Consider the following 22,451-nt stretch of genomic DNA (forward strand, 5'->3'; position numbering starts at 1 on the left):
TGGTTCATATCCCACAAACATAAAAAGCTTTCCTTTCAGGCAAAGGGTTGATAGTTGACACTGAAGTTTATTCATAAGAAAGGGCTTTTCTTGCAATACCAAGAACAGCAAAACCCTAGATATCCACTAGATCAAGTAAAAAATTATTCTTGGTTTAGAGTCGGACTCGTGAAAACCAACGTTTAAATAACTAAAACAGCTTAACCTTAATAGGCATCATAACATTAAATGATAAGCAAATCCAAGGAAACAAGCTAAGCCAAAACTTCATAACTAGCTTATCAAATAGTAGTGATAACAACAGAAGAGCGAGGATGATGGGCTTCAAACAGCTCAATCAAGCATTTACTCATAGATCCACGAGTGGAGGCTGCTCTCCCAGTTAACGGGAGCTTCGGGGAACCACAGTGCAATTTCCTTCCTTGCACTCTCAACTGAATCGCTTCCGTGAATGACATTCCTGCAAAAAGTTAATCTCATGTGTCACTAATCCAAGTTAAAATAAAATTAATCATTTTTCAGGTTCCATTTCTTCATAACATTTCAGTTTCACAAGTCCAAACAATTCCTCAAGAAGACTTTCAAAAGACGAAGAAAACTAAGCATTTTTTACATGATATGAGCTAACAAGTAACAACCCATGTTGCGAAAACCTTCTAAACCCAGAAAAACAACACAAAGCCATTTATGGCTACATGATATGACTATAACACCAAGATTGCCCAATACTACAAGCAAAGGACACAAACCCTGGTATCATACAAAGTCCATCAGTAAAAGGAAAAATGAAGTTACCTGCCAATTTCAACTGCAAAATCACCACGAATGGTTCCAGGGGCAGAGTCCGAGGGGTTTGTGGCTCCAATAATCTTTCGGCCAGTTGTCACAACATTCTTACCCTCCCAAATCGTAGCAACAACAGGACCAGATATAATGTAGTCAACCAACCCATTGAAAAAGGGCTTTGCAGACAGGTCAGCATAGTGCCTCTCAGCAAAAGAACGGTCCACAGATATGAGCTTCAAACCTAAACACAAGTCACACATACTCAATACAGACCAAGAAAGGTTTCGATTTACCAGCTAGTTTTAAGTTATACTCAGAGTAGGCCATAATGTTTTCAATGAAATTCAGACTAGTTAAGCAGTTATGAAATTTAGAAGAATAAGCCATCTAAATATTCTTTAATCTAATCACAATGGAGAGATTATACTAGATTATACTAGTTTAGATTACACTTATCAAAAAAAGATTCTACTAGTTTAGATTTTTTTTTAATAAGTAATAACCCGTCTTATTAAAAGAGTAAAGCGCCCCTAAGTTCACACGAGTATACAAAAGGATCACCTAACTAGAAAAGAATTTTTTTTTAATGTTTTAGTTTCCCCTTTACTTAAAAGAAGAGAGAATTTGGAAATTCCAATGAAAATTCATCTAGAAACATGAGTATTTATTATTGAACTTTATAGGAGTAGGCCGTACAAGATGAAACTTGCATTTCAGACTAAAATTGGGGGTATAAAATTTCCTTAAACAAATCATCTATTGGAAACCATTACAGATAAAGTTGACAAGCACATGTTGCAGCCAACTCATAACTATCGCAGCTCATGTTATAGGATCAACTGTTAAAAAGATATTACCTTTCAAATAGAAGCCCTTCTTCTCAAACCTGCTAATGATCTCACCAACCTGAAACATAGATTAAATGCTTCAATAAAACTGACCCCTATTGCCGTCACCAGCAATTGCACACTGAAAATGAAATACAAGCATTCAAATAACAATTTACAATCTTGGTTTCGAGCAGATAAAAGTTCCCAGCTCAACTAAGCAAAACTAGTTGTATGACGGACTAATCTGATTAGATTTTCAGTTATTTTCCTCCCGTTTCTCATAAACCAAACACTTAGATCTACAAACACCACCTCACATAACAAACGAAATCCCACAAACCCAATTCAGTTTCAATCGAAAACCTGCAAGTTCTGGTTTCAGAAAAAAAAAAAAAAAAAACCACAACTTTCCTTTCCTTTCCTACACTTTCGCTTCAGCCAAACACAAAATCCATACAGATAGTAAAAAGAAATTGAACTTTCAAATAAAAAAGAAAAAACCCACGTACCAAGCCCCTCTGGACACCATCGGGCTTGATCATGATGAAGGTCTGCTCCATCGTTCTCGCTGTGAAGTATTTTCCTGTTAAAACTCTTGAAAATAAGGGAGAGAGTGACGATATGATTGAAAGAAGGAGAGAAGGGGTACTATATATATGGCTGAAAACAAAACCCTAGCCCTAAGTGCAAGAGAATATTCGCTTAAGACCCGTTTGGTTTTTTTTTTTTTTTAATCATGAGTTCAATCTTAAAATTTTTTATCTTCATTAACTTTATTCGGATTGAGATCCTTTTGGTGTTGGATGGGGTCCAATGCCATTTTTTTCAACCGTTCATTTGACAGCAAAATAACACCAACGGCCCCGATTATGACAGCAAAATTAAAACAAAAACATACCACTGAAAAAGACAAAGGGTCGAACCATATCATTTGTCCGAAATGAGGTATTCCCAAGAGGTAACTTAATCGGCTGGAACTACGCCTAATAAAGCGGAAGTCACTAGTTCGACTTCTCATCCCCCTCTTATACGGACATGTAAAAATAAAAAAATAAAAAAAAAACTTATGTAGAGAGGTTGCACAAAAGGTGAGTTTTGTGTCATCAATCAAAATGTGACACTTAAGCCAATCTTACTAAACTTAAGTTTTTTTTAAAAAAAAAACACAACTACACCAGATTATATCACATACGAGAAAAAAACAAAACTTAAAAAATTAAATAAAATTGAAGGGGTGGCTGCGAAGTCGAACCATTCTCTTAGTTAAAAGGTGATTCTGTGATCACCCTCAAATGGTAGTTCAAGAGTGACGCGATCATTCCGTATGAGAATTATGGATGACGTGACCATCGTAATGAGAATCGGGAGTGGTTGTAACCATCACCGATTGATTGAAACGTTGGGGTAGCCCCAATTGTCTTAAAATTGTCATATTGGGTGGCTGAACCAACTCATTGGCCAAAAGGGTGGCTTAATCACTCAAGAACCATTCAAAGTAGTAACAACCTTAATGGACTCTAAAGGCCAGTATTTTTTTTTAAAAAAAAAAAAAAAAAAAATTCACTCTTTTTGGGGCATTATAGCATTATAATTTTAAATGGCCAGCCAAAAAAAATGTAATTGCATCCATGGAATAACTCATATGTCAATTCACTTTGTTCTATCAGTTTTTTTTTATTTTTTATTTTTTAGCCAACTTTATTCTCTCGGTGATAGAACACATGGCCTTGTTATAATTATTTTTCGGATAGCAGCTATCTTTTCTTCAGAAAAAAAAAAAGAAAGAAAGTATTTTTCGGATAAGTAAAAGAAAAAAAAAAAAGAATTAAACATCAAAGAATATTTATTAAAAAAATATTATTTTCTGAACAAATCTTTTTTTTTTTTTTTTTTTCTTTTGAAGGATGAGTACTGATTTATTTTATTTTATTTTTATTTTATGGTGAGAAAGAATATTCAAGGTTTTCAACTTGATTATTTTAGCCTTATTATTCAGATATTCTATTTCTCTCACAAAGTTGGATGCTTTCTAATAAGTTATTTTGATAATCTAAAAGACGAACTAAAGTAGGGATAACCTATTTAATTAGTGGTAGTCCAAATGGTAACCGCATCCTCCTTAAAAACATAATATTCTAATTTAAAGTAAAGCAGATAAGAATGGCATTACATACTTTTCTTTTACTTTTTGTTTTATAACGGCATAACATACTTATTTGTTCAAATAAATAAGTAAAAAAAAAAAAAACTTATTTATTTGTTCAAGGTTTACTTCTATGGTTTCTTTTTCCTATGTTTTAAACCAACATTTTCTTTTGTTTATTCAATCATTCGAGTTTGGGTCTGATACGTATCCATATACCTTACTAGGACAAGGAATTTTACAAAAATATATATATATATATATATATTTATTATTCAATATAAACGTTAATAAACAAATGGAAAAAGCAAATCAACTAGCACAAAGGAGAGACGGTCCCCTGGTTAGTCAAATATTGAACGCTCTCACAAGAGGCCTTAATACTTTCGTCTTCTTGGCGGGCAAGATTAACGTCTTCCAACCAAATTTCACGACATGGAAAACTCTTGCTGCACTTGAAGTTTATGGCTTCCTCTGATGCGCTGACACCTGTGATGTTTTTGTAAACAATATTGCTTACTTTGACTGCTGAAGCCTGTCATTAGATTAAGTGATTGTTAGTAACAATGATGAGTTTTGGGATACAAGTGTTGTTTAGAGTATTATAACTCAGTTTTGCCATTGTGCCATGTGACACTCATGTTGACTATCATCCACATAAATTTATAAATACACACTATCATTACACCAAACATTTTTGTTAAGAGTATTACCTGTTCTGAGCATGAAAGTTCTTTTTTATCACAATAATATTGATTTATGATTATAGGGTTTTGGACACTGTGCATTTCAACATTTTGAAATGTAATATTTTTGGCATATCCAGAGCCGCCCTGCGTATAAATAAATGAATAATATGTTAAGTGTGAACTGCTAACCAACAATGGAGTAACAAAAACAAAATACATATTTTTAATTACCTGCCATGTTTTTATTCTCAATCCATTTGTGGTTCCTGATAGTATCGCTCTATCGACTAACACATTCGAAACATAGTCACTTGAACCGCCCGCACCCAAACTTCCTATGCTGCAAGTAAAATAATATCCAAATAAGTAATAATTAAATTACATGTAAAGAAAAAAAAAAAAACGTAATAATATTCATGCATTCAAAGCAAGAAGAGTTAGAGATCCCTAGCTACCTGATTCCATGGCCGGGTCCACAGGTAATATCTGTGGCTTCAACATTTTCAGACCCACTTACTATCGAAATACAATCATCCCCTTCAATAAATAAAACATAAAATCTCATTATTGTCACTATATATAGTGGCAAGCCAAACTTGATATTTAATTAGCAACTTTTTATAGAAAATTCAAGGTTACCTGTCCCTATAATGCAGTTTTGAATATGAATGTTTTGCGTTTCTGTGACATGAATTCCATCGGTGTTGGGGCTATGCTCCGGTGCAGTTACCACGAGACGTGAAGCTTTGACATTTGAGCATCTTTGAAACGTGAGATGCATTTGTGGTGCGTTTTTGATCCGGAAGTTATCTACCGTCAAATTGTTGCAGTTGAGGAAAGTCACGGCCTATACATACATACATACCCAATATATATAAAAAAAGATAAAAATATTTTGAAAAGAATCAAGAAATAAAGAAAAAGGAAAAAATTAAAGGCTTACAGTTGGTGCGTGCGTGCAAGGCTGCATGCAAAAGAAATAGAAGAAAGAAATGACAACTAATTAATTAGTTCAAATTCTATTAATTAAGAGATGGAAAGAAAGAAATTAAAGTTGATGGAAGAACTCATGAGCCGAATTACATACCAGAGTTTTGTTGATTTTGCATGAGTTATTCCACCATCTCTTCCCATTGCCATTGATGGTGCCCGTTCCCCCACCTTCGACAGTAAAATTTTGAATATTTTGGAACACAAGCCATTGTCGTTTATGTTTTTGATAATCTGATTTACGAGGAGAAGCTTTGATTGTTCCATAGACCTAGTATAATAAGTATAAAGAAAGAAAAAATAGGCATATAATTAATTAGATATTTATATAATTACAGATGCATGCTTGCAAATTCAACGTAAAGATAGAGACCTTGAATGTGAAATTAGAATTGCAAGGACCCTTGAATGTAATTGGCTTGAGATGATAGCTCCTATTTTGAGGTACCACAAGAACGCTATCTTTTGAAGAACAAGCCTCTCTCCATGCTTTCTTAAATGCCTGCAGTGCGAAAACATCAAACCAACATCAATTAATCAGTTGACCCACCCAAAGAAAAATAAAAATCAAAACCAAATTCTGCAGAAAAAAAGAAAAAAGAAAAAAAGAGACGATCGAACAGTAGAGAGAATATATATATATATATATATATATAACGAGGTATATACCTGAGTATCATCTCCTCCATCGCCTTTAGCGCCAAAGGCATCTACATTAAGCAGCTCCGGATTCGGTGGTGAAGTTGAAGTTGAAGGGATGCTTACTATGCGTGAAGTAGTATAGGCGCGGGAATCATGAAGCCGAAAACAGGATGTTTCGGATGAGAAAGACGTTATAATGATGAAAACGGTGAAAATCCAAAAAAGGGCGTGGGCGTGAAGAAGAGCCATGATATCTGAATTTGCACTAGTTGAGAAAGGAATTTGATCTGCATGCAAGAGATCGACGATCGTTGTGATTTGTTTAATGAAGGAGGGTGGGTGTTGTTTTATAATAGGCATCATGAAGAAGCATGTCATATCCGACTACAACTACTATTAACTATTAATTCCCAAGTCGGTCAGTCGGAAATACAAATTCTATCTGCATTCTGATTCTTCAACATCGATGTAAAATTATCTTTTACCACTCACTCTTATCTTTTACCACTTATTCTGTCGTAAATTTGCTTTCGTTACAGACAATTATTCCTTTTGTATAGGTTTCTATTGCCTTTGTTGAGGTCGGTACGTATCATACTGGCCAATATGATTGATACCAGTTAATTTTTATGTCATTGTAAATTTGTAATGCCCCGATCCCAATACTATTAATTGTACATAAAACATATATTTCTCTTCATAACACTTTCACAAGTATATGTGGGCATTTATATTCTTTATAATATGTTCTATAAATTATTAAATTGTAATGGCATTTCCTTTAAACTTTTTTTTCTTTTTTCCTTCTTTCTTCCTCCTCTGTTTAATTTATATCCTCATTACATATATCTGAATCATACATGTTAACATGGCCAAGGAACCCAAATTATTATAAATGTGTATTCATCAAACAACAACAAAAGATGAGAAGCAAGATCTTAGAACACTAGCAGCAAATACCTTATAGCTCATTAATTTCTCTATATTTAGGAATTTTTGTAAAAAAATCACAAAAACTCACACACTTCAATTTTCTTAAATTTAACCAATACCCTTGGGTAGTTTATAATGTTTTTCAATGTGTAATGAACCAAGAGTGGTCTCCTATACATTATTTTAATATAAACATTTATTTTCTATCTCTCATCTTTCATCTTTTAGTCTTTCATTGAAGATTGTCTAAGAATTTTGTAAAAAATATGAAGATAGGTAAAGAACCTATATTTTATAAATAAATAATATTTTAATAGTACAGTGGAAGCCATGATATATATCTTAAAAACAAAAGAGTTTGAAGAATTTGCTGAAGTTGGGTTGATCAGCAACGGTTACAAAGAAACATGATAAACACAAACTACTCACTTAGAGATATATCCTATGATTATCATATCACATATATAACACTTAACTTAATAACTATTAATAAAGATAATACCAAACTACTTAGACATAACATACTGTCCTATTTATTCTCTATTACTATCTATTAATTACTAGAATCCTAATAGAAACAATACTCTCTAGAGATAACATACTATCCCATTTATTATCTACTACTATCTAATTAATACTAGAATCCTAATAGAAATACTACTCTCTTCTCTCTAGGTACGCAACACCCGCACAAAGAAAAAGGAAATTCAAAACCAAATTCTGCAGCAAAAAAAAAGAAAAAGAAAAAGAAAAAGAAACGATCCAACAGAGGATATTCGTAAATTAAAATGTGGGATCAATTGGACCAAAACTACGCCGTTTTGGTCCAAATTAGAAGGCGGGATGAGGGTGAAATATATTCGTAAAAAACTTTTGTATTTGTTTGTGTGTGTCGTTCTCTCTTCCTCCCTCTCGTCGCAGAGCATGCAACGAAAAAAATTTGTCATTCTCTAGTTGAAGTTGCAGAGCAAGGAAGAAAGAAGAGCTTAATTCAGATAACTTTTCTTCCTCTTTCTTCTTCTTCTTCTCTCTCTTCGGAACCTTGTTTTCTCCATGCTAGCTTTGGTTTAATTTCAAATCTTGGTGCATATTTCTGAAATTTAAGCTTCATGTATAGTTGGCATACATCTTCATTTTATAAGGCGTAATCTTCAACTAATTGAATTACCCATTAGAAACCTGTAAAAGCCCCTGTTACATGAAATTTGAGGATTATTAGGTCAGTGCTAATAATCAAATTAATGCGGAGCTCATAAAAGATGTAATGCGGAACCCTGTACATCTTTACATTCTTAGAGTTATTAGAAGAAAAAAAATGATACGGATATTAAATTTTTTACTAAGAAATTATATCAAATTAATGCGGAACTCATAAATTGGTACCGTAATATATATAGATTTTTATTAATTGTTTTGATTTTCTCGGTTAGCATTTCTCTATAAAAGAAAAGTTAGATTTTTGTTTGATAAAAGTTTTCATTTATAAACCTCTGAGCTGATGCATTTAGCTTGATTGTTTGAAAGAAGAGAGAAAAAAAAAAAAAATGACCGTTCAAAAATAGAACGGTCACTTTCTCCCGCGTGCCTTCTCTCATTCCTTTAACAAACCCTACCTTAAAATTCTTCTTCAAGATTGTTGCCTCTACCATGTTAGAGTGGTCTCAACAAGTCTCAGGTAATCCCCCGGGGATGATTTGCTTGAGATATTTCATGTTTGATTCTCTGGTTGTCAGATGCGTAGCATTTTATTGTTTAAACAACGTGTTTTATAAAGCGGTGATGTTTAAACAACATTATTATTTATGTATCACTATTAGGTGACGTTTGAACAGTATTACTATTCTCAAGTTAAATATTGTTCAAGTATTGTTTTTAGGGAAAACTTTACTTTGGCCTCTTAAATTTCTACCCGATTTTACAAATTTCTCATGAACTTCCAAATCTCTCATTTTTGACCCATAAACTTTTAATTACTCTTAATTAGAACCCTTTCGTTAATTTTAGCCATTAAAAATACAAAAAAAAAGATTAAAATGTCATTGATTTTTATTTTAAAAAAATTAAAAAAAATATTTTGAAAGTTAAAATTTTATACAAAAGTCAGAGGTATAAATGTCATGTAATGTTTAAAATCAGACGAAGGAGTTTACATTAAAAGTAATTGAAAATTTAGAGTCCAAAATGAGAGATTTAAAAATTGAATAAGAGTTTATAAAATTGAGCAAAAGTTGATATGGCCAAAATAATGTCATGATGTGACATTTACACAGGATTACTATTCACACGTTGAATATTGTTCAAACATTGTTTTCTGACTACAGTAGTATTGTTTGAACCGTATTAATAAACTAAGGTTGACAAATTTAAATAAAATATATATATTTAAAAGAAAAAGTGGTTAAAAAGTAAATTTGTCTAGTTAAAATCGAGTTAAATTGTGACTAGTTCAGTCAAAATGGTATTAGTATGGGTCAGCTTTCTAGTCAAGTAAAGGCAGTGCATAGTCAAATCACGAGGCATTGGAATTTTCAAAAGCCTGTTGTCTTTGTGTAGTTAAATCAGTAGCATCGTATATCATCATGGAACTGCAAACAATCTCGAGGAGCATTCATGGTGAATAAAAATGCCATACTTTGCAAAATTTTATTTTCAAAATTTGTTTTTAAATCATGTTTTATTTTTTTTAGGAATAATTCTTTATTGCTCGTGTACAAGATTTTGGCCATATTTATTATAAGCGGACGATTCTCTTTTATTAAATTGATTTTATGCTATGAGTTAAGTTTATAAATGTTTTTTTATGGTATTATAGCCTACCACTACCACATAATAAAATAGGACTCACTTACACTACTTATCTCGTGACATAAAATCAAGAAAAATACTGACTTGCATATGATGAAGAGTGTTGGTGTATTTGATATTTCAATTTTGTAAATAAAAAATACAATTTTAAAGTAAATGATAAAAAAATTGATTATTTGAAATTGTATTTTTAAAAAGGAGAAATGATTTGTGTTAATATTTTGTTTATATATTTTTTTATTTTATCTTACAAATCAATAATTAAATTTATGAACTTACAAAGTCAATGATAAATTTCATAAATCTAGTGGTTGATCTATTAAATTTGTAAAAAAAAATGTAAACAAATTATTGACGATGAAGAATTTAAAAATACTGAATTTTAAAAATTAAATCGTAATTGAAAAAATAATTTTATCAAATGTATTTTTTAAAATATTATTTATTTATTTATTTTTTGGTTTGATAAAAATTATTACTTTTAAATCACTACGTTTATGCAACAGTGACGTATGATTTGAAAACTAAATATTTTTGAGAAAAAAATTTGGTAAGAGTAAATTTTCCTCTATATATATATATATATTGTCCCATTTTGAGCAGGGCAGAGAGCTTGGAAGAATGGCAACCTATCTGCCGGAGGAAGTGGTGGTGAAGATACTGTCGAGGCTGCCTCCAAAATCTCTGATACGATTTAAGTGTGTCTCAAAAAGCTGGCAAGCTCTCATAGGAAACCCAGATTTCCTCTCAAAAAACCTCCTAAACGACTCCATTATCACCCAGAACTCCAATGATCCTCTCCGACATATCATCTTCTTCGCCCTGGACCCCAAAACCCCCGGAAAGCTAGTACACTCTTTCCGCTCTTACGACTTCCTCCACTGCGCGCCTCAAACCCCTCTGAATCTCCCAACAGAACCGAGATTTGACATCGTCGCTTCCTGTAATGGCCTGCTCTGCCTCTGGGACTATGCGCGAAACGACATCTATCTCTGGAATCCCGCAACGTCATCGGAACTTAAGGCTCTCCCGGCCTCGTCTTCTTACGGTCGACTTAGAGTCTCTATGTTTCATGTGGGGTTCGGTTTCGACTCGGTATCTAATGATTACAAGGTGATCAGAATTCTTATGGTTGAAGACGAAGATGAGACATGGGATGAAGTAGAAATATACAGCCTGAGATGCGGATCTTGGAGACAGCTTGATCTGGGCGTGCCCTTGGGGATATATGAAGATTCGCGGAGCGCGGCATTGGATGGGGTTTTTCTATGGTATGGTAACGACGATTACGAGGATCATGTGAACGATGATGATGAGATAATAGTTGCTTTTGACTTCAGCAATGAGGAGTTCCGAACGATGCTGTTTCCAGATGCTGGGTTTTTCTGTGATTACGGCGAATGCACGCGGACTGTCACGGGGTTGAAAGGATCTCTTGCTATGTTGGTTTTTCCTAGTGAAGACCGGAAGAAAAAGATGTATTTGGATATATGGGTTATGCTTGAATTTGGTGTTAGGGAGTCGTGGACTAGACTTCTGAGCATTAAACTCCCAGTGCATTTGGAAAGGCCATTGGGGTTTTGGAAGAACGGGGAGTTGTTCATGGAGAATAGAAAGAGGCAGCTGGTCTTGTGTGATCTTTTGGCACAAAAGGAGGCGAAACTTGGGTTTAAAGGGTCTTGGGAAACGTTAGAAGTGGTAGAACTCAGGCTGAGTTCGGTTGTGATCAATGGAGGGAGGGATAATCCGTGAGGTATGGCACCATGCCCTTACCTAGTTTAATTCACGTTTCTGTCTTCTATTATTCTTTTAATAAGAATATTTGGTCCTAAATTACATTATTTTGTAAATTTGCTTTTTTGAGATCCATTTTGTTGAGTGAATCTGGTTTGATAATTGATACGGATCAATCAGCATCATTTTCATATATAAAATTAGGTAGGAGATATTAGAGGCACTTTGAGAAACCCAGGAATCATCCTCTTCTCTAGATCTTCCCCTGCATATATTAGATGACACGCAACACACTCCTAGTTGTGATTGATTTGAGATTAATTTAAGAATTTAAACAATTACCACTTCGTCTAGCTGATTTGGGTACTGCTTCAAATCGTCTTGCTAATTGAACACACGTGTTTGACAAATTGACTGAGAATAGTTGACTGCTTCTAGACTTTATTAGGTAAAAAGAGTGACATATTTCAGCGATGGAGCCCAATTCCAAGAGACCCAGGATTTTAATTGCCACCCATTTTGTTTTTGACATCAAATGATAGGGCTCAGCAACTTGCCCCAACATGTTCTTCATGACCTCATCTCCTTCCTTGAAACCAGAAACGTTATACACTTAAACATATTGTTAAGAAGATAGAGGTGCATTTGTACTTGGGTGTTTTCCTAATTTCCACCAACGCCCCATTTGGATCATTGCTTAGTTGACAATGAGTTTACAAGATGTGAATCCTAAATGAAGAGCTTGATCCTAAAATTCGCATTTGAGTTGCCACCTTTTCTTGCTTATTGTGAATCCTTAAAAGAGTTTTAAGGTTGAGATTGGTACTCTTGAGGTTGAAGTAGACATTCATTGAATTTTGGCATGCTATACCAGTGAAGAGAATGAAAATTTCGCTCGAAAAAGCTGCCTTGAAAGTTGAAAGTGTAGCACTGCTTTATGCATGAACTTGTAGTTCTTGATGTAGAAGCTTCTAATCTTAAGAATTTGACATTTGTGAACACTGACAAGGACACCACCTTTGTGTGTGTGTGTGTGTGTTTGATCGTTAACCTACATTGGTCTCTCTTTGCTTTGATACTACTCTTTGCAGAATTTATCATCATTAATAAATGTTTTCATTCTCTTCACTGGTATAGTTCGCAAAAAAGTGGCCGGCCAACAAGTATTGCACCAAATCTTTTAGGATTTAAGCATTACCCAGGCTAATGGCCTTGAATTTTCAGTGCTTTAAGTTGAAAGCTTGAAAGATGTATTTCTGAGATCTATATTTTTTTTAAGGAGGTTATGTTATTGACTGACAATGCTTTATCTATTTATTTATTTATAATTCTTTTTTCAGCACCTCTCCCATCTGCATGGTAAAGAAGGAAAAGCTTTCATTAAATTGAAAGTTTGTGGAAGGGCTAGTCCAGTTGCTCAACTACTCACCCATCTTAGAAGCAGTTTGTATTGATTTTGAATTAGTAAATGACAATGTCTGAAAACATTTTAGCTATGAATATTTCTCTTTCTATTTGCATGGTGGTTAGGTATGGCAACCTTAATTATGCATCGAAGCAAATATATTGGTCTTGCCTCTATTGGTCTGCATTTAATTATCCAATATCCCTTTCCCCTTCTCTGATATTGCTTAGAAAAAAAAAAAAAAAATCCAACATGTATTTTTGGGTCGGGAATTGCATGCTCCAATCATAGGCATGTTTTCAGTCTCTTAACAATTTCTAGGCTTGTTTGGTTTACGGTATGACTATTCCATCAGAAAAATGAATAGCTATTATTGAGAATAGAAGAGATATGAAATAGCTATTTATATTCTTTAATTTGATTGTATTGGAATAGAACCCTTATAATGTATTCCTTTGTTTGGTACATGAATGAAATCGTATTGTAATTAAATTTCCTAAAGTACGTTTATGATACAAATATAATTTATTTTTATTAAGGACTTTTTTTCTTTATTTTTAATTTTTTGCAAATTTTTTTCTTTATTTTTGAAACATAAACAACTATACTATAATTCTTTTTTCTTTTTTTTTTTTTTTAAAAAAAAAAATTCTATCAAGTATATGTTTTTTTTCTTCCTCTTTATGCTACATAATTATTTATAAAAATAAATAAATAAAAAAAAGCACATAATCATCGTATCACCATTATTTATTTATTTATTTAAAAAATAAAAAGAAACTGTGAAAAGCACATCAGCCATATTGATATCATGTAAGAACATGTCATAATAATGAACAAAAACACATCTCAATTAAAATCAAGTTTTGCTGCTAATGCAAATCACCAAATTATTTCATAATAATGAACAAAAAGCACATCTCAATTAAAATCAAGTTGCTGCAAATGCAAATCACCAAATTGTCTCTTAAAAAAAATTACAAAATGACTTATAGCTGACCAAACATCTTAACCATTAGAAAATTGTACATCATTCTCATGCATCATTAATAATTTCACGCACCAATTCTTCATTATCATAATTTGAAATGCTGAAGAAAAGATCTATTATCTCATGCTAACAAACAATCAATCTTATTGCTTTGAGACGATCCTTATCGGCAATACCAATTATTTTTGATAGCTCATCATTAACTTTTAATCTATTCTCTCATTCTACCTTCCTCATAACTGACTTGTTAAGATTAACTGATGCAGTAATTAAATTTATCGCAAGTTGGTTACCAACTTCTCTAATTGTGTGGGCGATGTTATTTTCGGTACTCTTATTAGGCCTTTTTCTTTTCCAACCCGAAAGTCCTATTCCATTGTCATTGGTGGGCAACTATGTTCTTCCATCCCATTTTTCTCGTTCTAGCCAATATTGTTTTCATCCTCTTTTTTATGTAGCATTTCTTCACACATGTCCAATAGGTGCTTGAACATCTTTGCTAGTATAATGGTCTTTTGCATTGACAATGCAAAGATCCTCATATAAGGGAAAAATTTTATTTTTAAAATTAGCTGCCCCTTTATAACTCTACAAAACCATCAAATATGATAATATATAATTCACAACATGTTAAAATTTGACTTGTACATATGCTTGCCACACAACATCTTCAGGAACCACATATTTTCTAACATTATTCCACCCAAATCCACTTGCATCATGACCACGTAACAATGCATGGATTACTTGAAAATCATTCTCAAAGTTTTCAATCTTGATTATATATGTGGTTTTGTCTTAATTCCAGCAGGTAATGTCTTTGAGAGCTTCATCTCCAAGATTCTAAGATAACATGGTTGAAACCTAGTCTTGCCTATAGCTTTCCTTTATTGTAGTGCTCTACCAAAGCTTGAACAAATTTAATATTTTCTTAGGAGTCCATTTCTTTCTACCAGAATCTTGAGAATCTAATTTTAATCCACCTCTTGCTTCAAGCATATTACATAAATTGCTAAATAAATTTCTATTCATTCTTAAATGGTTATGGCAAGTTTCATCATCCTCATATATTAAATAGTAAAGATTCCCTTGTCTCGAATATAAATCACTAAAATACGTATCTGTCAAAGATTTCTTTCAAATATGGTAATCTATCAAAACACATAACAATTCAAAGAAAGTAATAACAACTGACAACATTTCCACCCAAAACATCAACACCGAATCAACTTCCTCTTCTTTATTTGTGCCATATTTGTAGTTTTTTCAACTCTTTACAATGCAGTTTTCAAAGAATAATTTAATCGATTGAATATCACACTTCATAAAGCGGAGTTCACTAAATTGAATCATTTTATCGTTTCCCTATATATGCGGAAATGATAAAAGGAAAGGTGACAATTAAAACAATTTAAAGACCGGAGAACTTTTTTAATCCTTAACATTTAAGCAAGGTAAAAATGGTGTTTTAATTATCAAACAAAAAGCACAGGACTTTTTATGTATACACCATTTTGTGCTGTGCAGAGCAGAGCAGAGAGCTTGGAAGTTTGAAGAATGGCAACCTATCTGCCGGTGGAAGTGGTGGTGAAGATACTGTCGAGGGTGCCTCCAAAATCTCTGATCAGACTCAAGTGTGTCTCCAAAAGATGGCATGCTCTCATAGGAAACCCAGATTTCCTCTCAAAAAACCTCCTCAACCACTCCATTATCGCCCAGAACTCCAATGAAGATGATCCTCTCCGTCTTATCCTTTTCTTCGCCCAAGACTCTGATACCGGAAATCTAATACACTCTTTCCGCTATTACGACTCCCTCCACTGCGCGTCTCAAACCCCTCTGAATCTCCCATCACCAGCACCACACTATTACATCGCCGCTTCCTGTAATGGCTTGCTCTGTCTCTGGGACGACACCGTGCGAAGCGACGTCTATCTCTGGAATCCCGCCACCTCATCAGAAGTTAAGGCTCTCCCGGCAGCGTCTTCTCACCGTCACACCGGACTTAGAGTGTTTCCGGGTCAAGTGGGGTTCGGTTTCGACTCGAGATCCAACGACTTCAAGGTGGTCAGGCTTTTTCAGGTTGTAGAAGAAGATGGTACTGAAAGGGCTGAAGCACAAATATACAGCTTAAGATGTGGTTCTTGGAGACTGCTTGATCTATGCGTGCCCAATTACGTCAATTCGCGGACCGCAGCATTGGATGGGGTATTTCTATGGTATGCTGATGATGATGATATAATTGTAGCTTTTAACTTCACCGATGAGGAGTTCCGAACGATGATGTTCCCGGATGCTCGCTTTTTTTGTGATTACGGTGAATATACCCGGACTGTGACGGACTTGAAGGGATATGTTGCTACGATGGTTTTTCCTCTTGATGAAAGGAAGAAATATATGCATTTGGATATATGGGTTATGATTGAATTTGGTGTTAGAGAGTCGTGGACTAGGCTTCTCAGCATTCAACTCCCATTGCATTTGGAAAGACCATTGAGGTTTTGGAAGAACAGGGGGTTGTTCATGGAGAATAGTGAGGGACAGCTGGTCTTGTATGATCTTTTCGCACAAACGGAGACGAATCTTCATTTTGAAGGGTTTGGGAGAACGTTAAAAGTTGTGGACTACACGCTAGGATAATCCCTGAGGTATGGCTCCATGCCCTTAACTTGTTTGATTCATGTTTCTGTCTTTATTTCTCTTTTTTTTTTTTAATAAGAGTGTTTGGTCCTAAATTTTACTGCATTTGTTACATGATTATGTAAATTTGCTTCTTTTGAGAGCCATTTTGTTGAGTGAAGTTGGTTTGATACGGATCAATCAGCATCATTTTCATATATAAAATTAGATAGGAGATACCAGGAATCATTCTCTTCTCCCATGCATTAGATACGCGCACACACGCTTAAGCTGTTTGACAAATTGACTGAGAGTAGTTGATTGCTTTTAGACTTTTAGTATGTAAAAATAGTGATATATTTCAGTGGATTGCACCAAATCTTTTAGGATTTAAGTTGAAAACTCGAAATAGATCTCTCTATGAATGGGTGAAGGAATCAAGTTGCCTTTTTCTCTTGTTCTTTTCTTTAGGTTCTCTGGACCATTTGAAATTTAGAACTAGTGTATTTATTTTTAAGGAGGTGATGTTGTTGACTCACAATGCTTTATTTATTTATTTGGTAATTCTTTTTCAGCACCTCTCCCATCTGCATGGTAAAGATGGAAGCTTTCATCAAATTGAAGTCTTTGACTGTTCATGTAGGATTGATTGAAGGCAACATGGAAGGGCTAGTCCACCCATCTTAGAAGCAGTTTATATTAAGATTTTGATGTAGTAAATGGCAATGTCTGAACATTTTAGCTATGAATATCTATCTTTCTAGTTGCGGGTAGCGGTCAGTTGCGGTTAACGTGCGGTTAATATTTGCTCACCCTAATTATGCATTAAAGCAAATACATTGGTGTTGCCTCTATTGGTCTAAAACACACTTATTGTAAAGCAGACTGCAGCAAACAGGCCAAAACTCCTCTATTTTGTTTATCTTCTTCCCTCTTTCTCTCTCTCTCTCTCTCTCTCTGGCTCTCTGCAAGTCCCACCGTCCTCCTTTGTCGATTGAATATCCAGCTCACTTGGAGAAATCATTGGCTTTTCTCAGTTCACCCAAACCACAATGGCTTCTGGCATAGTGACATCGATGTGTGGGAAGGTTTGGTTGAGTTTTGTTAGAGAAAATGTCGGGCAATTTTATGTGGTAGCCAAAATTGAAATGGGAAATATTGTGCCAGATGGAAAAAGAATAAATAAATCTTTAATAAATATTGTCGAATGGACTAGTTTATTTATAGCTTTACCCGCAAGTCAGATACCGTTTATGATAAAATTTGAATATCAAGTAAAAAAATCAAATAAAAATGTGCAAATTTAAGTATTAAAAAGATAATTAAGCTTAAAAATAAAGAAAAATGGTTTGCGGAATAGACTCGTGGGATGTAAGGGTTATTTCTATGAAATAGTCATTCATTTAATTGGAATGAAATTTGAATCACTAGCATTTCCAATGGAGGAGCCAAATGATACTTTTATCTAAAAAAGCTAATCAGATTTGTAAAAAAATCCCACATTGGATTAGTCAAAAAAAAAAAAAAAAAAAAAGAAGCAAAATTGATATTTAATTGGATTAGCCAAAAAAAAGAAAGAAAAACAGCTATGACCCCATGAAGCACACTTTACTCCCTGAAGTATTTTGAGTTGACACTTTATCCGCTAGTACTTAGGTTTGCACATTTTTATTTTTTTCTACATGAGTTTCAAATCCTATCACAGATGGTATTTGACTTTCGGGAAAAGACAAACTTAGTACATCCGTTACCTCAAACTAACGGAATGCCACGTGTTTTCAGATACAAATGCTAGGTGTCCTAAAAAAATAAAAAATAATAAAATTAAAATTAAAATAATTAATCAAAAAACTAAACCCTAAAAAGAAGAAAAGAAAAATTATTGGCCACCCCCAATGGCCAAAATGGGGGTGGGTTGAGCGGCCACCCCATAAATTTTCAATTCTTTTTAGGGTTTAGTTTTTTAATTTTTTTTTTAATTTTAATTTTTTTTAAAACACGTGTCATTTGTATGTGATGACATCTGTGACGAAACCTAACAGAAGTATTAAGTTGGTTTTTTCCTATAAGTCAAATACCATTTGTGAGAGGATTTGAACCACATGTGAAAAAAAAAAAAAAATAAATAAAATGTGCAAATTTAAGTACTAAAAAAGATAATTAAGCCTAAAAATAAAGAAAAATTGTTTGCGGAATAGACTCATGGAATGTAATGGTTATTCCTATAGAATAATCATTCTTTTGTTTAGTAAGGGTCTATTCTCAGGAATAGTTATTCCTGTGGGAATCACTAGCATTCCCAATGGAGGAGCCAAATGATACTTTTATTTAAAATAACTAATCAGATTTGTAAACCCCCCCCCCAAACACACACACACACACACATTGGATTAGCAAAAAAAAAATTCAAAATGGATATTTGATTGGATTAGCCCCCCCAAAAAAAAAATCTACATGTAGCAATACTTTTAAAGGAAGCTATTTTATTTTTTATTGTTTCTCTTCTGTTTGCTCTTTTTTCCCAAAACTGTTCCCACTTTTCAAGGGATCATTATGAGAATATTCTTTCACAATTTTTGATAAAAATATATTTAAATAGTATAGATAAAAATATAGCTAATTGGATGTAGTAAGCCTTTAAAAATCTATTAGAGCATTCTCAATGGAAGAGCCAAATGATACTTTTATCTAAAATGACTAATGAGATTTGTAAAAAACCCTCCACATTGGATTACCAAAAAAAAAAAAAAAAAAAAAGAGCTACATGTAGCAACACTTTTCAATGGAGTCATTTTACTTTTTATTGTTTCTCTCACATCCCAAAACTTTTTTCACTTTTCAAGGGATTATTATGAGAATATTCTTTGACAATTTTTAATAAAAAGATATTTAATAAATATGATGACATTACTATGATAATATGGTTTTTATACTTAATGTTGGCAAATACGACATTTAAAAAATATAACCATTGAAAAATGTAATTATTATAAAATACAACCGTTTCAAAAATATTATAGTTACAAAAATGATTATTTAAAAAATAATAATCGTTGAAAAATTATTGTGCTAAACGAATTACTATTGAAAAAATAAAGATAGAATCACTAAAAAGTAAGAAAAATAATATTTAAATGATATAGATAAAAATATAGCTAATCGGATGTAGAAGGTCTTTAAAAATTAATTAGCTAAATTAGATAAATTGGATTTTGATGAGTCATTTTGCATAAAAAATTAGTTCTTCAATTGAGCATGCTCTTAGATAAATTAGATAAAATGAGTTTTAATGAGTTATTTTGTATAAAAATTTGACTCTTCCATTGAAAATGCTCTCTTATGAATAGATATTTATTAAATATATATATATATATATATATATTAAAGTGGGTGTCCACTCATTAGAAGAGGCGGGACCGCGGTGGACCGGGTGGTGCGACCATCCCATACCTAGCAGGACAACTTTTTAAATTTTTACCATTCATTAAGGTCAAAATGGTCTTTTAAAAGGGGTAAAAGGGACTTACTCATATAGCTTATTTTCAGCCTAGTGTTTTAAGCATTTTGCGCAGATCGAGCAGCGGTTCCCTGGAAGAATGGCGACCTATCTGCCCGAGGAAATGGTGGTGAAGATATTGTCGTTGCTGCCTCCAAAATCTCTGATCCGATTCAAGTGTGTCTCCAAAAGATGGCATGCTCTCATAGGAAACCCTGATTTCCTCTCCAAAAACCTCCTCAATCACTCCATTCTCACCCAAAACCCTTGTGATCCTCTCCATCTTACCCTCTTCATCGCCACAGACATATCCGACCCCCGCAAGCAAATACACTCTTTCCGCTCTTACGACTCACTCCGCTGCGCGTCTCAAACCCCTCTGAATCTCCCACCGGCACCGCCACGCTTTAACGTCGTCGCTTCGTGTAATGGCCTCCTCTGTCTCTGGGACGAATTGCGAAGCGACCTCTATCTCTGGAATCCCGCCACGTCATCAGAACTTAAGGCTCTCCCGGCCGCGCCTTCTCGCTGTCGCGGCGAACCTAGACCCGCTATATATGATTGGGGGTTCTATTTTGTGGGGTTCGGTTTCGACTCGGTATCCAACGACTTAAAGGTGGTCACGCTTGTAGACGCAGATGACTACGGATGTTTGGAAGCAGAAATCTACAGCCTAAAATCTGGTTGTTGGAGACCGCTTGATATGAGCGTGAACTTTGAGTTGGGTCTCGTTCCGCAGGGCGCAGCTTTGGATGGGGTTTTTCTATGGTATGATGACGTAGTCGGGAGATATACGGACGACAGAATAGTTGCTTTTGACTTCAGCGAGGAGGAGTTCGCAACGATGACGTTTCCGGTTGCTAGCTTTTTTTGTGATAACGATAAATACACGCGGACTCTCACGAAGTTGAAGGGAACTGTTGCTATGGTACTTTTTCCTCGACAGGAGGAATTTATGTATTTGGATATATGGGTTATGGTTGAATTTGGTGTTACTGAGTCGTGGACTAGACTTCTTGGCATTGAACTGCCATTGCATTTGGAATGGCCATTGGGGTTTTGGAAGAACGGGGAGTTGTTCATGCAGAATAGTGAGGGGCAGGTGGTATTGTATGATCTTTTGGCACAAACAGAGACGAATCTTCAGTTTGAAGGGTATCGGGGAACGATAAAAGTTGTGGACTACACGCTAGGATAATCCCTGAGGTATGGCTCCATGCCCTTAACTTGTTTGATTCATGTTTCTGTCTTTCTTTTTCTTTTTCTTTTTTTTATTAAGAGTGTTTGGTCCTAAATTTTACTGCATTTGTTACATGATTATGTAAATTTGCTTCTTTTGAGAGCCATTTTGTTGAGTGAAGTTGGTTTGATACGGATCAATCAGCATCATTTTCATATATAAAATTAGATAGGAGATACCAGGAATCATTCTCTTCTCCCATGCATTAGATACGCACACACACGCTTAAGCTGTTTGACAAATTGACTGAGAGTAGTTGATTGCTTTTAGACTTTTAGTATGTAAAAATAGTGATATATTTCAGTGGATTGCACCAAATCTTTTAGGATTTAAGTTGAAAACTCGAAATAGATCTCTCTATGAATGGGTGAAGGAATCAAGTTGCCTTTTTCTCTTGTTCTTTTCTTTAGGTTCTCTGGACCATTTGAAATTTAGAACTAGTGTATTTATTTTTAAGGAGGTGATGTTGTTGACTCACAATGCTTTATTTATTTATTTGGTAATTCTTTTTCAGCACCTCTCCCATCTGCATGGTAAAGATGGAAGCTTTCATCAAATTGAAGTCTTTGACTGTTCATGTAGGATTGATTGAAGGCAACATGGAAGGGCTAGTCCACCCATCTTAGAAGCAGTTTATATTAAGATTTTGATGTAGTAAATGGCAATGTCTGAACATTTTAGCTATGAATATCTATCTTTCTAGTTGCGGGTAGCGGTCAGTTGCGGTTAACGTGCGGTTAATATTTGCTCACCCTAATTATGCATTAAAGCAAATACATTGGTGTTGCCTCTATTGGTCTAAAACACACTTATTGTAAAGCAGACTGCAGCAAACAGGCCAAAACTCCTCTATTTTGTTTATCTTCTTCCCTCTTTCTCTCTCTCTCTCTCTCTCTCTGGCTCTCTGCAAGTCCCACCGTCCTCCTTTGTCGATTGAATATCCAGCTCACTTGGAGAAATCATTGGCTTTTCTCAGTTCACCCAAACCACAATGGCTTCTGGCATAGTGACATCGATGTGTGGGAAGGTTTGGTTGAGTTTTGTTAGAGAAAATGTCGGGCAATTTTATGTGGTAGCCAAAATTGAAATGGGAAATATTGTGCCAGATGGAAAAAGAATAAATAAATCTTTAATAAATATTGTCGAAT

At 34.2% G+C, this 22,451-nt stretch overlaps 5 protein-coding genes across 7 annotated transcripts; 3 read left to right on the plus strand and 2 right to left on the minus strand.

Moving 5' to 3' along the window:
• Positions 1-47: 47 nt before the first annotated feature.
• On the minus strand, positions 48-2,275 carry LOC132167756 (nucleoside diphosphate kinase 1). The gene is made up of 4 exons (XM_059578781.1): positions 2,126-2,275; positions 1,644-1,692; positions 796-1,027; positions 48-460 (listed from the first exon to the last, which is right to left on the minus strand). Exons 1-4 carry the CDS (start codon positions 2,174-2,176, stop codon positions 346-348), a joined length of 447 nt encoding a protein of 148 aa, XP_059434764.1. The 5' UTR covers positions 2,177-2,275; the 3' UTR covers positions 48-345.
• A 1,800-nt stretch (positions 2,276-4,075) lies between these two features.
• LOC132172623 (polygalacturonase-like) lies at positions 4,076-6,329 on the minus strand. Its single transcript, XM_059584160.1, has 9 exons — positions 6,108-6,329; positions 5,812-5,940; positions 5,536-5,709; positions 5,392-5,412; positions 5,088-5,295; positions 4,904-4,985; positions 4,680-4,788; positions 4,473-4,592; positions 4,076-4,294 (listed from the first exon to the last, which is right to left on the minus strand). The coding sequence occupies exons 1-9, from the start codon at positions 6,327-6,329 to the stop codon at positions 4,076-4,078; spliced, it is 1,284 nt and encodes a 427-aa protein (XP_059440143.1).
• Positions 6,330-10,413: 4,084 nt separating this feature from the next.
• LOC132186207 (F-box protein At3g07870-like) lies at positions 10,414-13,131 on the plus strand. Its single transcript, XM_059600066.1, has 2 exons — positions 10,414-11,571; positions 12,893-13,131. The coding sequence occupies exon 1, from the start codon at positions 10,440-10,442 to the stop codon at positions 11,568-11,570; it is 1,131 nt and encodes a 376-aa protein (XP_059456049.1). The 5' UTR covers positions 10,414-10,439; the 3' UTR covers position 11,571; positions 12,893-13,131.
• Positions 13,132-15,457: 2,326 nt separating this feature from the next.
• On the plus strand, positions 15,458-17,340 carry LOC132165564 (F-box protein At3g07870-like). 2 transcript variants are annotated; one of them, XM_059576189.1, is made up of 2 exons: positions 15,458-16,596; positions 17,143-17,340. In XM_059576189.1, exon 1 carries the CDS (start codon positions 15,506-15,508, stop codon positions 16,586-16,588), a length of 1,083 nt encoding a protein of 360 aa, XP_059432172.1. In that variant the 5' UTR covers positions 15,458-15,505; the 3' UTR covers positions 16,589-16,596; positions 17,143-17,340. The 2 variants fall into 2 exon arrangements, with proteins under 2 accessions (XP_059432172.1, XP_059432180.1); XM_059576197.1 differs by having other exon boundaries at positions 17,211-17,340.
• A 2,794-nt stretch (positions 17,341-20,134) lies between these two features.
• On the plus strand, positions 20,135-22,015 carry LOC132163681 (F-box/kelch-repeat protein At3g06240-like). Of its 2 annotated transcripts, none has more exons than XM_059574051.1 (2): positions 20,135-21,269; positions 21,818-22,015. In XM_059574051.1, exon 1 carries the CDS (start codon positions 20,164-20,166, stop codon positions 21,259-21,261), a length of 1,098 nt encoding a protein of 365 aa, XP_059430034.1. In that variant the 5' UTR covers positions 20,135-20,163; the 3' UTR covers positions 21,262-21,269; positions 21,818-22,015. The 2 variants fall into 2 exon arrangements, with proteins under 2 accessions (XP_059430034.1, XP_059430042.1); XM_059574059.1 differs by having other exon boundaries at positions 21,886-22,015.
• Positions 22,016-22,451: the final 436 nt, after the last annotated feature.

Source organism: Corylus avellana, chromosome ca1, assembly GCF_901000735.1.
Source record: "Corylus avellana chromosome ca1, CavTom2PMs-1.0".
Taxonomy (NCBI): domain Eukaryota; kingdom Viridiplantae; phylum Streptophyta; class Magnoliopsida; order Fagales; family Betulaceae; genus Corylus; species Corylus avellana.

Excerpts from the sequence above, each read along its gene's own strand:
- LOC132167756 (XM_059578781.1), bottom strand. The coding sequence starts at position 2,176 with ATGGAGCAGACCTTCATCATGATCAAGCCCGATGGTGTCCAGAGGGGC. Across the intron at positions 1,693-2,125 it reads ATGGTGTCCAGAGGGGCTTG|GTTGGTGAGATCATTAGCAG; the intron begins GTACGTGGGTTT and ends TCTATGTTTCAG. Across the intron at positions 1,028-1,643 it reads GAAGGGCTTCTATTTGAAAG|GTTTGAAGCTCATATCTGTG; the intron begins GTAATATCTTTT and ends ACTTGTGTTTAG.
- LOC132172623 (XM_059584160.1), bottom strand. The coding sequence starts at position 6,329 with ATGGCTCTTCTTCACGCCCACGCCCTTTTTTGGATTTTCACCGTTTTC. Across the intron at positions 4,789-4,903 it reads GGACCCGGCCATGGAATCAG|CATAGGAAGTTTGGGTGCGG; the intron begins GTAGCTAGGGAT and ends TTTTACTTGCAG. Across the intron at positions 4,295-4,472 it reads AACTTTCATGCTCAGAACAG|GCTTCAGCAGTCAAAGTAAG; the intron begins GTAATACTCTTA and ends ATCTAATGACAG.
- LOC132163681 (XM_059574051.1), top strand. The coding sequence starts at position 20,164 with ATGGCGACCTATCTGCCCGAGGAAATGGTGGTGAAGATATTGTCGTTG.
- LOC132186207 (XM_059600066.1), top strand. The coding sequence starts at position 10,440 with ATGGCAACCTATCTGCCGGAGGAAGTGGTGGTGAAGATACTGTCGAGG.
- LOC132165564 (XM_059576189.1), top strand. The coding sequence starts at position 15,506 with ATGGCAACCTATCTGCCGGTGGAAGTGGTGGTGAAGATACTGTCGAGG.